The 16,221-nt window shown below is 42.2% G+C and overlaps 1 protein-coding gene across 2 annotated transcripts in view; it reads left to right on the top strand.

Moving 5' to 3' along the window:
* Window positions 1-16,221, top strand: part of NDFIP2 (Nedd4 family interacting protein 2) — a 93,802-nt gene that overhangs the window by 71,302 nt on the left and 6,279 nt on the right. For both annotated transcript variants that reach the window (XM_040425324.1, XM_040425323.1), the window contains one exon: window positions 7,882-7,987. In XM_040425324.1, coding sequence (XP_040281258.1) covers window positions 7,882-7,985 — 104 coding nt within the window. In that variant the 3' untranslated portion in view covers window positions 7,986-7,987. The remainder of the gene's footprint in view (window positions 1-7,881; window positions 7,988-16,221) is intronic.

Here is a 16,221-nt window from a genome sequence, read left to right as displayed (position 1 = left end):
TGGCCAAGGTAAGAAAGGCTGAAAGACGACCACCACTGAACAAGACACACAAGCTGAAACGTCAAGACTGGGCCAAGAAATATCTCAAGACTGATTTTTCTAAGGTTTTATGGACTGATGAAATGAGAGCGAGTCTTGATGGGCCAGATGGATGGGCCCGTGGCTGGATTGGTAAAGGGCAGAGAGCTCCAGTCCGACTCAGACGCCAGCAAGGTGGAGGTGGAGTACTGGTTTGGGCTGGTATCATCAAAGATGAGCTTGTGGGGCCTTTTCGGGTTGAGGATGGAGTCAAGCTCAACTCCCAGTCCTACTGCCAGTTTCTGGAAGACACCTTCTTCAAGCAGTGGTACAGGAAGAAGTCTGCATCCTTCAAGAAAAACATGATTTTCATGCAGGACAATGCTCCATCACACGCGTCCAAGTACTCCACAGCGTGGCTGGCAAGAAAGGGTATAAAAGAAGAAAATCTAATGACATGGCCTCCTTGTTCACCTGATCTGAACCCCATTGAGAACCTGTGGTCCATCATCAAATGTGAGATTTACAAGGAGGGAAAACAGTACACCTCTCTGAACAGTGTCTGGGAGGCTGTGGTTGCTGCTGCACGCAATGTTGATGGTGAACAGATCAAAACACTGACAGAATCCATGGATGGCAGGCTTTTGAGTGTCCTTGCAAAGAAAGGTGGCTATATTGGTCACTGATTTGTTTTTGTTTTGTTTTTGAATGTCAGAAATGTATATTTGTGAATGTTGAGATGTTATATTGGTTTCACTGGTAAAAATAAATAATTGAAATGGGTATATATTTGTTTTTTGTTAAGTTGCCTAATAATTATGCACAGTAATAGTCACCTGCACACACAGATATCCCCCTAAAATAGCTAAAACTAAAAACAAACTAAAAACTACTTCCAAAAATATTCAGCTTTGATATTAATGAGTTTTTTGGGTTCATTGAGAACATGGTTGTTGTTCAATAATAAAATTAATCCTCAAAAATACAACTTGCCTAATAATTCTGCACTCCCTGTAATCCAACCCAACATCCACCACACATATATGACAGATATGATCTGTAGATGTTCCGCTGAGTATCTGATAGTTCAGCCGGATATCTACCACATACATGAAAGCATAATTAGTAATACAGAATATACATAAATCTCAAACACCTAATATAGTTGGCCAACTAAAATAGAGAATTTTTTTATTTATAAAAATGGCACTCTTGAAGATATAATATGGCTCCGTTTGTCCCATTTGCTTAATATATAATTTCCATGTATAGGATTCAGTAGGATGTCATTAGCATATCAGATTGTAGTGCACTCCTAGTTAGTACAGCGTCTATATGCAGCTCCAAATGATCTTATTATTTTATAGCACCGTAATAACACTTTGTAGTGATGGCTGAATGCTGATGACCCTTTGTATTTGTTGGTATCAATTGAATAAAAATAAGAGCAACAAAATCTGTATCAATAATAAATCCTAATTGCAGCTCCTCTTTGTATTCCACATTAGTTGATACTTTATACATTAGTCTGTCCTTTAATATAATGCCTTCATAAAAAGATTAGTATCGCTAATGATGTTAGAGGTAATTGATAGTACGTTACCAATCCTGTAGAAGGCTGATTGTATCTCCAATTCGCAACTATGTTGCCGAACTCACTGTTGCTCTGTATGCCGGCTTGTCACGTGGCGTCCCACGTGGTCCAGAGCTAAAGCACTATTCAGACACAGGAGATGAAAGTGGAGCTTCCTGTGCATCGGAGTAGTTGGAGGAAAAGACAAACTGTCTTGCCAGTTATAGAATCTGTAAATTGTTGTCGTTACTGCTATATCATTGCTGACCGTTGTTCACCAAACGCGTATCGGAGCGCAATACTCCTTCAGTGGCTTGCAGTAACTGGTTTAATGCCTCCTTTTTAAAGGGTATTCCATCATTAGAGGGAGGGATAGTTGAAATTCCAAGTAAAAAGTGGACCGGATCAATTATTATACATTGACTTATATGCATGGTGTGTGTATATATACAATCATATTTATTCAACAATCTCTATGGATATCAACTAATGTGGTGTACAATATATTATATTATGTGTTTGAGATTTATGTATATTATGTATTACTAGTTATGCTTTCATGTATGTGGTAGATATCCGGCTGAACTATCAGATACTCAGCGGAACATCTACAGATCATGTCTGTCCTATATGTGTGGTGGATGTTGGGTTGGATTAGATTTATCATAGGACAACCAGCCCGACATCTACAGATCACATTTTTGTACATTTGATTATTACTATTCTAATAATAAATTATATATCTTTTTAATCTATTTGATATATATTGATTATGTTCTATTCCACGTAGTATTAAATAGCAGAGTGCCCCCCATAATCCTTTTATTGTTCTTAGAAGCAGCTGATTGACACTGTATGCTGTTATTAAATCTACCATCTACAAGGACACCCAAATCCTTCTCTATAAGTGACTCTCCCAGTGCTACATCACCTAGGACATATGAAGCACAGAGATTACTACCAAGATGCATAACTTTACATTATAAACACTGATGGCGCAGTGCGCCCCCCCCCCCCCCCCCCCCCCAACCCCTCCAGTATTAAATTCATTGGTGGCAGTGGCCACAGGGTCCCCTCCCCTCCTTTTCATTGGTGGTGGCAATGGCAGTTCCGATCGGGGCTCCGATCGGTTACCATGGCAGCCAGGACGCTACTGAAGCTCTTGCTGCCAATGCACCGGGCAGCAGGGAGAGTGTGAGCTCTACTTTACTCATATTAGTGTAAATTGGACAAGGGATCAAAAGATCCCAGGTTCTAGCCCCTAAGGGGGCTAATGGTTTTTTAATAAAAAGTTTAAAAAACAAACACCAAAATATTAAGTTTAAATCACCCTCTTTCCCAATTTTACATATAAACATATTACATATCGCCACGTCCGAATAGTCCAAACTATTAAAATATTAAACAATATCTCCTATGCGGTCAACACCATAACAGAAAAAACAAAACAAAAAAAACATGATTTGCCATTTTTAGTTACCTTGTCCCCCCCAAAAAGATAAGATAGGACTGTTCTATTATGGATGTTCCATAAAATGTGGAGTGCACGCGGCTTTTTTTGTATTATAGCTTTTTACTATTCACTTCTATGGGTCTGAGCGCGATACCAAGCACAGCCGTGATACACTGTACGGCGCTGTGCTTGGTAAGCTGCGAGAAGGCCGCGGTGCTCACAGGAGCGCTGGTGCTTTCTCGAACAGCCAATCTACCGATCAGATACTGATGACCTATTCTGAGGATAGGTCATAAGTATCACGATCTTGGAAAACGGCTTTTAACTACTTACTGACTTGTTATATAAGAGAGGCTAGTTACTGCGTTATGAGTGCAGGGTGACACCAGTGACCTAAACAACTAGTACTATGGTCTGTACGTGGAAAAGTGATGCAATTAGCTCCTTTGCTGCTCTCCCCCACATGTCCAGTAAAGCAGATAACTAATGATGTCACTGGTTTCCATGACAACTCATTCATGTGGAAGCTTATTGCACTGAATATTTCAGTTTTCTATTAAATCACCAGAACCTGGCCATCACTTATGACAGCCAGCTGCCAGCGGTGCATGATGAGCAAGGGCAATCAATGCACCGTCTCTGGAAGAAGATTACGTCCCGGGGGGTAGGAATCATTGACTTTCAGCAGGGAAGTGGGAGAATATAACAAAAAATGGCCATCTGGTTAGTATCGTATGGAAGATTTATCCTTAGAACCAAAAAGTAATTCAACTTTCTTATGTACGTTCTAATATTTCTCAGTTTGCTACAATTGTGTAGGCAATCTTCTTCAACCCGTCTGGACTGCTGGGCAGTGTGGCACATTTTAGCTGCACTGATACATTGTAACAATCTCAGGATAGTACTGTGTTTTATTCACAGATCAGCTGATGGCGGCCGGTCTGTCTTCATAAACCTCTCGGTATAGTGACCCCCCTCCCTTTCCTGCAGCATTTTGATATCTGATTCTTTATCTACCTTTTCGCTCTCACCTCTGTTTGATGGTGATGCTTAGCATTGTCATTTTTATGCTATTGTTCCTTTTTAGTCTATTACTCAGACTACCCATGTTATCGGTGGTATTATGTTGAGACTATGGATTTATATTAATTGTTACCTTGGAGACACATTATAAGCAGCCAGTCCCGGACGTTGCGACGCCATGCACTCTAGGAGGTCCTTTGATGCATCAGCTGACATATTACACGTCACTTCCGCCCTAGCATATATAGTGGAGGCCATCTTTATCTCGCAGATGGGAGACCAACATGTCTGCTTTCCTGCCTTCTGTGACGCGCTACGTAGTGCGTCCGTAGGTTTTCGGTCTGTGCCTCCGCACCGCAAAAAATTAGCGCGCGTAGACCATTGGTTATGGATTGCAGACTCCATTGAAGTGAGTGCAGGTGGTAGGCACACGGTCGGTTCCCCTGCAATTACACAGCCAGCACCCAGACGTGTACATGAGGCCTTAGTGAAATGCATCTAGCTATGCAGCCGAAACAGGGAATTATATGGCTAAAAGACATTCAGTAAACCCAAAAAAGACATGTTCCTTTACAGCGATGATTGTACAAAGAAGGAACAAGTAGATCGTGCAAGCTTCCACTGTCCCAGCCAGCAGAGAGGCTGGCACTTTTTTCTATAGTGTACAAGCACGGCCACCACTGCTGGATTGCAGGGTGGTCGTAACCATGGAAACGAGCAGTGTATAATGTGATGGGAAAATGAATCCAGCCAGCAAAGGAGGCAATATGGGTAATAACAATACATTAGTAAGTGCCTTGTATTACCTTTACCTACATGATGAATGCCACTTGCTGAAGTGAGACAACCCCTCTAATCATATAATGAGCAGGTCACCCTGGTAGCTCCATCCTTGGAGGTGCCATTTTGGGAAGGAAGCAATGTATACTTTCTGCTGTTTGTGCCCATTCCATTTGAGCTTTCTATAACAGGCAAGGATTTTTTTTCCGGTATACAGTGTGTGGGCACCTAAAATAATACGGCAAGTGGTAGCTGAAGGATATATGTTTGTATCCGGCAGGAGCAATATGTAACACGCGTGAAATGCCTCCCATGCTGTGCTTTGCCTCGTCAGTGTGAGGACTGTAATGTTCTCTCCTCAATCAAAGAGATGGATGTACACAGCATAGCTGATATTTATAGCAGAAAAAGGCCAGCATCTCCACCGCAGTCATAGCTCATATTTATGAGAACTTTTATATGTTTTAAGCAGGTTATAAAAGCTGCTTTTGCCAGGAAATCGTACAGCATGCCGTGAATTCTGAAATGCCATTAAAATGAAAAATGAAATGTTTTTATGTGTATTATGCCACTTTTCCTTCTTTGTCCATGTGTAAACTGTCGTAGAAAGGATGGCATGCCTCTCGCCTATTTGCCCATAAAGACTGCGGGTGAAACCCAAAGACAATCCGAAAGGAGAAAACAACACATTATTTTATGCTGGAAATAATCCAGACATTTCTATTGTGTTCTGTACGGACCCCAGGCGGATCCAGAGCATAGCGCTGTGTGATACTATCAATGAGGCCGCTGCTGGTTATAGTACTACTCCACTCAGTCCTAATAATCCAGATCACAAGGAAAAGCAGAGCTATATATATATATATATATTCTGCAGGGTGGATTTGATTTAAATCACTAGTCAGTAAGGCTTGATTTAAATCATAGTTTTCTACATAAAGCCTAATTCTTGCTGGTATAACTTATAATATGCAAGTAGATGAAGACTTTTAGAATAACAACTTTTCATATTAGTTTGATTAGGTGGATTCTGTATTCATAGGTTTGTAGAAGTTAGGATTAAGGTCTTTTTCTCAACTCTGTTCATGTTATAACATTTTTGCTGTGAAGAAGAGGCATGTGATCTCTGCTGAGTCAAATTCAGGTTTGAGAAGTGCAAAAGTAACCCAAGCATCTGTGATAATATCTTGTAGGCAGAGAAACTGCCGAATAATCTTACAAAAACCTCTGGAAGAGCATGACATTGTGAATGGATTAATGGAATTTATTTACCAAAAAAAATGTAACATATACAGCCTTATTCTACATAATCAAAAAAATGAATCTTTATTTCATGATGGAATAACCTTTGGATGGTAATATATTTTCCTCAAAAAGCATTTTTTATATATATATATATATATATATATATATCTATATATATATATATATATATATATATATATATATATATATAATCTCAGATTTTAAATTAAAAAATTTTATTATTTTTTTTTTAAATCATTGATTTTTATCCACCCTGATATTCTGCATACCATAGAGCTTCTTGCGCTGTCTGTCCTACTTATCTTTTTCTAACAATATAGCTGGTCCGCAGAGTCACGGAGGCAGAAGTAGGAGGCACCTGTAGGTGGAAGGAGCCCACAACTTCTCCCATCTGGTAGCTTAGTGAGGTTAAGTGTAGTCACACCTGTATGTTAGTATTTTCAGCGGAGACTGACTTTAGGGTATGTTCACACAGTGGATTTTGCCTCTGCAAAATCCGCTACAATGTCTGCCACAGTTTTTCCACTTCGAATACCGCAGACCTGCTCACGGTTTAGCCCCTTTGAATAGAGCTAAAACTTGAGCGGATACCTACCTCGACTTCCAGCACATTTTGTCCGGACACCACAACAAGAAGGGGAGTCTGTTCTTGGCGCGGTCACGGCAGTGCAGCCTCCCCTTGAAACCAACAGATCTTATTGACTTACAAAGAGTCGGTCAGGTTCCACCATGCCAGCTTTTGTTTTGACAGGAAAAATATTTCTGCATCCTTTCCACGAGGTCCTTTTGATACCCTCTGGTACAGATGTATTATGGCCTTAAAAGGGTTTTGCAAGATATGGTCATACTGATGAACTATCCTCTGGATGTGATCGGTGGGTGTCTGACATTCGGGACCCCCGGCGATCAGAAGTTTGAGAAGGCAGTGACACTCACAGTAGCACTGTGGCCTTCTCTCAGCTTTCCCTAGGCACGTTAATCGGTCTCATGGCCTAGGCGCAGCTCAGCCCCATAGAAGTCAATGGGGCTGAGCTGCGATACCAAGCACAGCCACTATTCAATGTATGGCACTGTGCTTGGTAAGCTGCAATAAGGCTGTGTCAGACCTCCACTATTCAGATACTGATGACCATTGCCGTAGGATAGACTGTCAATATCTGGTTGCTAGGAGTCCAGCCTTCGGGACCCTCTCCAATAAACACATTTAGGAGGACGCAGCACTTTTTCGGAGCATCGGGTCCCCTTCTTCTTTAGACACACTCGCTCGTCTGTATTGCTGCTTGTGCCTATACAATTCCATTCTATAGGAAAAAAATGTAATCTGCTTAATAGACACCACATAGTGGTCTATATGACTGCAGTGTGTGAACACAGCTTTGAAGTCTGACAGCATGTAGTCTGACAAACCAATGGTAACCCTTTGCAATAAGCAATTCGTATGGGGAGGAAGGGTCAATGGGTCCGCAGAAAATCACGAAAAACGGAACAACGGACACGGAATAAAACAACGGTCGTGTGCATGAGGCCTTAATGGAGTTTCCAGTGACCACATTAACATTTATTAATGCACGTACCTACTGTGTGACATAATATTACGATTACCTGCCTCAACATGGTGTATACTGAAAGTAGTTCACAGGACAACACCTTTTCTGGTCCATGTGTCAAGTGTTTTATGTAGACCTTTGTTCCTTTGTATAGATTTATTATACATGGAAATGTAACACTTAAGGATCCTTCAATTAAGTATATTCTTGTTTTATTTTAGGTCTACTGCTATTCTTTAGAGGATTCGTCAATTACCTCAAAGTGCGAAACATGTCTGAAAGTATGGCGGCTTCTCATAGAACAAGGTTTTTTTTCTTGTACTAGAGGTATGTTCTTAATCTCGAGCTAAAGAAATATTCTGTGCCTTAAGTGTGCAAAGATCCTCCTCTTAAATGGGTTATCCTGTGAAAAGTATTACTGTGCAATGAATAGGGCATTTCAAAAATATCATTATTGCAATAAAAATTTTAACATTTTTTTAAAATGTACATTTCATGTTTCGCTCTGGTAGCACCCCCTGCTGTATATCTTTCTGGTCCAGCTTCTCCTGCATTCAGAGGTGACTTAACATGCTCAGTATTGTCCCTGCTACCTTCCCTTCCATTCAGCTCTGACGTAGTGATAAAGTAGCAGGTGAAGCTGTCCAGAAATCTTTCATTCATCCATCCCTACTACTAATTCATATAAATATGTAACTATATCTCCTTCTAGACAGTGGAGAAGGAAGTTATGGGAGGGGGTGTTGCTAACAAAAGTGCAATTTCCTAATGGAATTGTGTCTGTGTGAAGGACTATTTTCTATGCAGGGGAGGAAGGGGTTGCCAGGGCTGACTGGAATGTACTCCTGGGATATGCAGGTGCTTGATGGTCACATGGGGCAAACTGCTGCCCACCTGCAGAAAGTGAAGAAACCAGAGCTACAGAGGGGTGAATAAAAAAAGCTAAAAAGGATGAAAATTACACTAGAGAGTTTTTTGGCATTAAAATAGTGGTCCCTCAAGTTAAAAATATTGGTTCCGTGACGATCATTGTAACTTGAGTCCATAACTCTATGGAAAATTAGTAATTAGTTACAAAGCCCCAAATGTTATCTGTAGATAAGAGAAAATGAATATGTAAGAAAAATATGAGGATAACAAAGACAGATGAAGCAAGTCTTTACATATAATAGTAAGGAATAGATGCTGGAAGCTGTAAATCACTTTCTATGATGAGGACAGGAGCTTCTTCAGTGTACCAAAAAAATAACAGATTTATCCTCACCTGACATCCAAAGGAACAGTAGAAAGAATGGAGGGCCACAGCAGCGTCTCACCAGAAAACTTCTTTATTCAGGAACACTCCTTTCCACAAGGCATATAAAAAGCTTTTTATATGCCTTGTGGAAAGGAGTGTTCCTGAATAAAGAAGTTTTCTGGTGAGACGCTGCTGTGGCCCTCCATTCTTTCTAGATGCCATTGGACCGCTTTGGATCTGCGTTCCCCTGCCCAGCTGTTGCGTATTCACCACTTTTGCTCTTCATAAGCCGTCTGTGTTGCTGCTCCTGAAACAATTTACCTTCTATCCAAAGGAACAGGTCATCCTGGTACAGGAGATGTAGTACCACACTGTACTATAGAGAGGAGGTACTACACAACCAGTACAGGTGTACCAGAGAAATAGTCTGACCCATTGTATCTCAGGTCTAATGTCAACTTAAAATGTTTTTTCCTGGGCTGAAAATATTATATCCTGAGGTCTTTGTATCTCAAGCGACCAATTTATTTTAATAATAGTTTGGATTACGTCCAATATATACTGTATATTTCACCCTATAAATGACGGAAATGTCAGTGTATTTTATGTGGTAAATACTAATCGGTGCTTCCAATATGAAACTGCTCACTAGTACAGGAGGACCGGAAAGCGGTGAATGCAGCTCTCCCCGGGCTCTGTACTCACCACTTCCTGGTCTTCTCCTGCTGGCTCCTAAATCTGTGCTGTGACCTGTGCAGAACATGAGAACGTTGGTGCTCTGTGACCTCATGTCGTGCAACGTCGGGTCACAGCACACCGTGCGGCAGGAAGAACAGGAGCAACGTCCGGAGCATGAGAGGTAAGTTGGTTTAATTTTTTTGATCTGAGGTCTAATTAACATGAAGGTCTTATAAACATGGAGGTCTGATTTAATATGAGGGTCATTAACATGGAGGTCTGATCTGTGGTCTAATTAATATGGTGGTCTTATTAACATGGAGGTCTGATTTGAGGTCTGATTACTATGGGGGCTTATTAACATGGAGGTCTGAATAGGGGCCCTTTTAACATTAGGGGTCTGATTGAAGGTCTTATTAACATTGGGAATCTGTGCTGAGGTCTGATTGTGTGTCTTATTAGCACTGAGGTCTGATTAACATTGGGGGGTCTGTGCTGAGCTCTGATTAATTTTTTTTTTTTCTTTTCTTATTTTCCTCTTCTAAAACCTAGGTGCGTCTTATAGGGCGAAAAATACAGCATATATTTTTTCTATTTGTGGGATAACCTCTTCAGAGGGAATCTGTTAAGATAGTTTCACACCTGTAGCCACTGTTCTGGCATAGAACAGCCTGCTGGAGTTCTCTGGATCCTGTATTGCCAGATACTGCCTGCTGCCCGCCAGACTCCATTGACTTAAATTGGGTCCACCAGAAGTCCAGTGACTCTCTGAAATCAGCCGGGCAGATAACCGCTTTTGTCCGTATGATCCCTGGCATTCTCTGCCGGATCAGCCCTGTGGGAACGGTGAGACGCAGGTCTGAAACTAGGCTCGGCTTTTGAGGACTCTTATCTGCAGTACTACATAAGTACTACATATTAGTACTGCTAATAAGGAATTCGGATCAGTACTTTTTATTTTCATACTGCTCCCCCCTCCATTGAAATACATAGTCCAGGACTTCTGAGCTTCCCATTATATGCGCACGGCTTAGCAGTTCGGACACTGTAATTGCCAGCCTTCAGCGGGGCAACAGGGGACAGTATGAAAATAAGTAGTGCTGATCCTTAATCGAGGTGACAGGCTCCCTTTAATGACTGGTTCCATTCATGTAAAATTATAGAACGCTAGCTCCTGGTAGATGTATGTGAGATATAGGCATTATTCTCTTTCCCGTCATTCATCCATTGATTTTTCTTTTAAGTGATCCTTGAAGTCTAAATTAATGGACATGTGTTAAGTGACCTAGAATGGTTAATGTACTAACCCACCGGAATTGCTTTTTGATCTATACTTCAGGAACGTGTCACCTTATAGCTTGGGACTTTCTTGCCCTGCAGTGACAGCTGCTTTGTATGCTAATGGTTCCACATTTCCAATGTAGTAGACTGCATGTTCTACCTTAGGAAGCCGTCCCTGATGAATATGTGCGGGATGATGAACATAGACAGCTAAATGCATTGTGCAATTTTATATTATTTATACCCCTGAATATTTGTAGTCATTAATGATCTATATTAAACTCCCAGAGACAGAAGCACATACTGATCCAGTCCAAAGGACATCTTTTAACCTTCACAAAAATGTTCTGCATAAATTTTATCCGCAGACACAGGTTATTACCTAGAACAGGTTTTCTGTGCTGCGTTATCAGCTTTTTTCATTTTTGAGCTATGTACGTGAACCAATGTAACTAGGCATGCCACATGAAACCTCTTCGACCTTTCCAAATTTGTCCTTGGGGCTTATAAGATCATATGCCAAGTTATTGCACCCATTAGTTGATTGTAATTAAAGCTTGTATATATGCCCCAATATGAAAGGCTTCATTTTCCGCATGATCTGTAATGGGAAAGTGCTGTGTTTTCTAGACATTAGACCAGATAATACTGAGAAATACTGTCATATTGATCTGGCATAACACAAAATATCACAGGTAATGTGAATAACAATGGCATCTATTATGTACACGTGTGTTTTCCACAGTAGACGATCCACAGCTGGTTAGGACAAACTACCACCGCAAAAGCTACCCCAAATTGACTGGTTTTCACAGCTGCATTGGTGCCAGGGTCACAGCGGATATTCCTTGCTTTCAACCTTTGCATTGCTAAGCCCTGGGTAAAACCTGCAGCATAAATTGATATGCTGCAAATTGAAAACCCGCATCGCAAGTCCGTTTTAGGCGTCATGCACATGACCGTGCCGTTTTTTTGCGGTCCGCAAACTGCGGATCTGCAAAAAACGGAAGCCGTCCGTGTTGCCTTCCGCAATTTGCGTAACGCAATGGGCGCTGGCAATATAAATGCCTATTCTTGTCCGCAAAGCGCGGACAAGAATAGGACATGTTATATTTTTTTAGCTGGGCCGCGGAACGGAGCACACCTTTTGCAATAGGATATCTTTTGCAGCCCCATTGAAGTGAATGGGTCCGCATACGAGCCGCCAAAACGGCGCTCGGATGCGGACCCAAATAGTCATGTGCATGAGGCCTTCTGCTGTGGGTTTTCTCTGCAGTGTGTGCATGAGATTTCTAAAAATCTCATCCAGTTTGCTGATACTGTGCAACACTGCAAATTTGCAGACGTACCTTTTAAAGGGATTGTCCAAGAATATATAAATTCTAACAGCAGTCTGCCTGCCGTACTAAAAGGATCATACTCGCCTGGTTCTCGGTTCTCTGGTCCTCAGCACTGGCTCCTGCATCGCCATTCTATTGTTTGGGGTTTGTTTTCTTCCTCCCTGGCATGACCATGGTCACCTAATCTACTTCAGCAAACTGCTAGCTTCAGTGGTAACGTGTCTCTTGTGGACACATCACCTCTGAAGCCAGGAGTTGGCAACTGTTAGAATTGATATATTCCTGGACAACCCCTTTAGGGAGTTGAATATTTAACCACTTGCCATCTGGGCCATTTGCCCCCCTTCCTGACCAGGCCTAATTTTGCAAAACTGACATATCTCACTTTATGTGGTAATAACTTTGGAACGCCTTTATTTATCCAAGTCATTCAGAGACTGTTTTCTCGTGACACATTGTACTTCATGATAGTCATAAATTTGAGTCAAAATATTTCACCTTTTATTTATAAAAAAAAATCCCAAATTTACCAAAAAATTTTAAAAATTCGCAATTTTCTAAATTTCAATTTCTCTGCCTTTAAAGCAGAAAGTGATACCTCATAAAATATTTATTACTTAACATTCCCCAATATTTATTACTTAACATTGGGGAATTATTTTTTTTTTTTACATGTGAAACATTTATTTTATTTTTTCAACCCTTTATTTATTTATTTATTTATTTATTTATTTTTTATTTTACACTTTTCGTCCCCCATAAGGTCATACAAGACCTCTGGGGGACACTTACTTCACTTTTTCTTTTTTTTTTCACTGTTGATTTCTCCTGTAACTGGGGCTGACATAGTAGCCCCAGTTACAGGAGAAATACACCCCCCAGAGAGGCCGTACAGCATAATTCTGCGCTGTACAGCCTCAGTGCAGGGCTGATCGAGGTCTGTGAAAGACCTCACACAGCTCCTGCACTCTCCGATCCCGGCGGTCACATGACCGCCGGGCCGGAACAGGAAGCGCATAGCGCTTCCTGCTCTGCATACACAGCGCTCGGTGAGCGCTGTGTATGCAGCGATCTAGAAGGCAGGGACACCTGGGCACTGTCCCTGCCTTCTCTCTGGGTTGCCCTGCTGTGACTGACAGCGGGCAACCCGATCAGCAGCTGCACGATTAGCGTGCAGCTGCAGTTTCTGAACGGACGTTCAGAAATAGAGAACCACCTCCCGGACGTTTATATCCTATGGGCGGACGGGAGGTGGTTAAGGCAACAAGTGAACAGTCAGTTCTTGAAGTTGATGTGTTGGAAGCAGGGAAAATGGACACGTACAAGGTCCTGAGTGGTCCTGATAAGGATTAAATTGAGATCGCTAGACAACTGAGTCAAAGCATCTTCATAATGGCAGGTCTTGTGGGGTTTTCCTAGTATGTAGTGGTTAGAACCTACCAAAAGTGGTTCAAGGAAGGACAATCTATGAACCTTTAACAGGATCATAGGCTCATGGAAGTTGCTGAAAAAGTTACTGCTGGCTATAATAAAAAGGCATTCAAACATGCAGTGCATCGGAGCTTGCTATGTATTGGCTGTGTAGCAGGAGACCAGTTAGACTGCTTATGCTGCCCGACTTCATTACTGAATGCCTACAGTAGGCACATGAACCACCGTACTGGACCATGGAGCAGTGGATGAAGGTGGCCTAGCCTGATGAATCTCATCTTCTTTTATGGACAATGATTTGGACAACCGGGTGCAGGGCAACGGGAAAGAGATGGCACAAGGATGTACTATGGGAAGAAGGCAAGCCGGCAGAAACATTATGTTCTGGGCAATGTTGTGCTGAGAAACCTTGAGTTAAAGAATCTGATACAATCAGGACACCTTCAGAGATATTGGGTGAAACAAATAACATGCTGAACAGATTTTTGTAAAAAATAAACTTTTGTTCTGTTCTTAAATCTATTTAAAATAAATAAATAAAGGGGTTGTCTACCTTATCAAAAAAGGCGCGAAGGCAGTAAATGTGTTTAAAATACACTGCTCAAAAAAATAAAGGGAACACAAAAATAACACATCCTAGATCTGAGTTAATTAAATATTCTTCTGAAATACTTTTGTTCTTTACATAGTTGAATGTGCTGACAACAAAATCACACAAAAATAAATAAATGGAAATCAAATTTTTCAACCCATGGAGGTCTGGATTTGGAGTCGCACTCAAAATTAAAGTGGAAAAACACACTACAGGCTGATCCAACTTTGATGTAATGTCCTTAAAACAAGTCAAAATGAGGCTCGGTAGTGTGTGTGGCCTCCACGTTCCTGTATGACCTCCCTACAACGCCTGTGCATGCTCCTGATGAGGTGGTGGACGGTCTCCTGAGGGATCTCCTCCCAGACCTGGTCTAATGCATCTGCCAGCTCCTGGACAGTCTGTGGTGCAACGTGACGTTGGTGGATAGAGCGAGACGTGATGTCCCAGATGTGCTCAATTGGATTCAGGTCTGGGGAGTGGGCGGGTCAGTCCATAGCATCAATGCCTTCGTCTTGCAAGAACTACTGACACACTCCAGCCACATGAGGTCTAGCATTGTCTTGCATTAGGAGGAACCCAGGGTCAACAGCACCAGCATATGGTCTCACAAGGGGTCTGAGGATCTCATCTCGGTACCTAATGGCAGTCAGGCTACCTCTGGCGAGCACATGGACGGCTGTGCGGCCCTCCAAAGAAATGCCACCCCACACCATTACTGACCCAATGCCAAACCGGTCATGCTGGAGGATGTTGCAGGCAGCAGAACGTTCTCCACGGCGTCTCCAGACTCTGTCACATCTGTCACGTGCTCAGTGTGAACCTGCTTTCATCTGTGAAGAGCACAGGGCGCCAGTGGCGAATTTGCCAATCTTGGTGTTCTCTGGCAAATGCCAAATGTCCTGCACGGTGTTGGGCTGTAAGCACAACCCCCACCTGTGGACGTCGGTCCCTCATATCACCCTCATGGAGTCTGTTTCTGACCGTTTGAGCAGACACATGCACATTTGTGGCCTGCTGGAGGTCATTTTGCAGGGCTCTGGCAGTCCTCCTCCTGTTCCTCCTTGCACAAAAGCGGAGGTAGCGGTCCTGCTGCTGGGTTGTTGCCCTCCTACGGCCTCCTCCACGTCTCCCGATGTACTGGCCTGTCTCCTGGTAGCGCCTCCATGCTCTGGACACTACGCTGACAGACACAGCAAACCTTCTTTCCACAGCTCGCATTGATGTGCCATCCTGGATAAGCTGCACTACCTGAGCCACTTGTGTGGGTTGTAGACTCAGTCTCATGCTACCACTAGAGTGAAAGCACCGCCAGCATTCAAAAGTGACCAAAACATCAGCCAGGAAGCATAGGAACTGAGAAGTGGTCTGTGGTGACCACCTGCAGAACCACTCCTTTATTGGGGGTGTCTTGCTAATTGCCTATAATTTCCACCTGTTGTCTATCCCATTTGCACAACAGCATGTGAAATTGATTTGTCACTCAGTGTTGCTTCCTAAGTGGACAGTTTGATTTCACAGAAGTGTGATTGACTTGGAGTTACATTGTGTTGTTTAAGTGTTCCCTTTATTTTTTTGAGCAGTGTATAAAAAAATATATACTCACCTGTTTTTTCCCCAACGCTGCTGGACCGATCCTCCATGCCGGGCTATGTTTGTTTGGCTGTAATGGTGATGTGCCTGTATACTCCACGTGACCATTGCAGCCAATCACTGGCTTTTGCAGTCATGTGACATATATTGCTGACGCCAGTGATTGGCTGCATGAATGTCCAGGATATATACGGGCACGTCATTGATACAGCCAAGAAGATAATATCAAGACTAAAGTGGTGGGAAATACACAGCCTAGTAACCATAGTAGTTAATTCAGGTAGCACATCTCCACCAGCCTCTGATTACACAAGTCTTCAGCTCAAGGCAGAATTTCCACTGAATTGACTTTGATGTGCAAGTAGGTGTGGCAGGATGTCCAGGAAGTAACGTTGATTGTCTGTCTATC

The sequence above is a fragment of the Bufo bufo genome, chromosome 3 (assembly GCF_905171765.1).
Source record: "Bufo bufo chromosome 3, aBufBuf1.1, whole genome shotgun sequence".
NCBI classification, from domain to species: Eukaryota; Metazoa; Chordata; class Amphibia; order Anura; family Bufonidae; genus Bufo; species Bufo bufo.
This window is presented reverse-complemented; position numbering and strand designations above follow the sequence as displayed.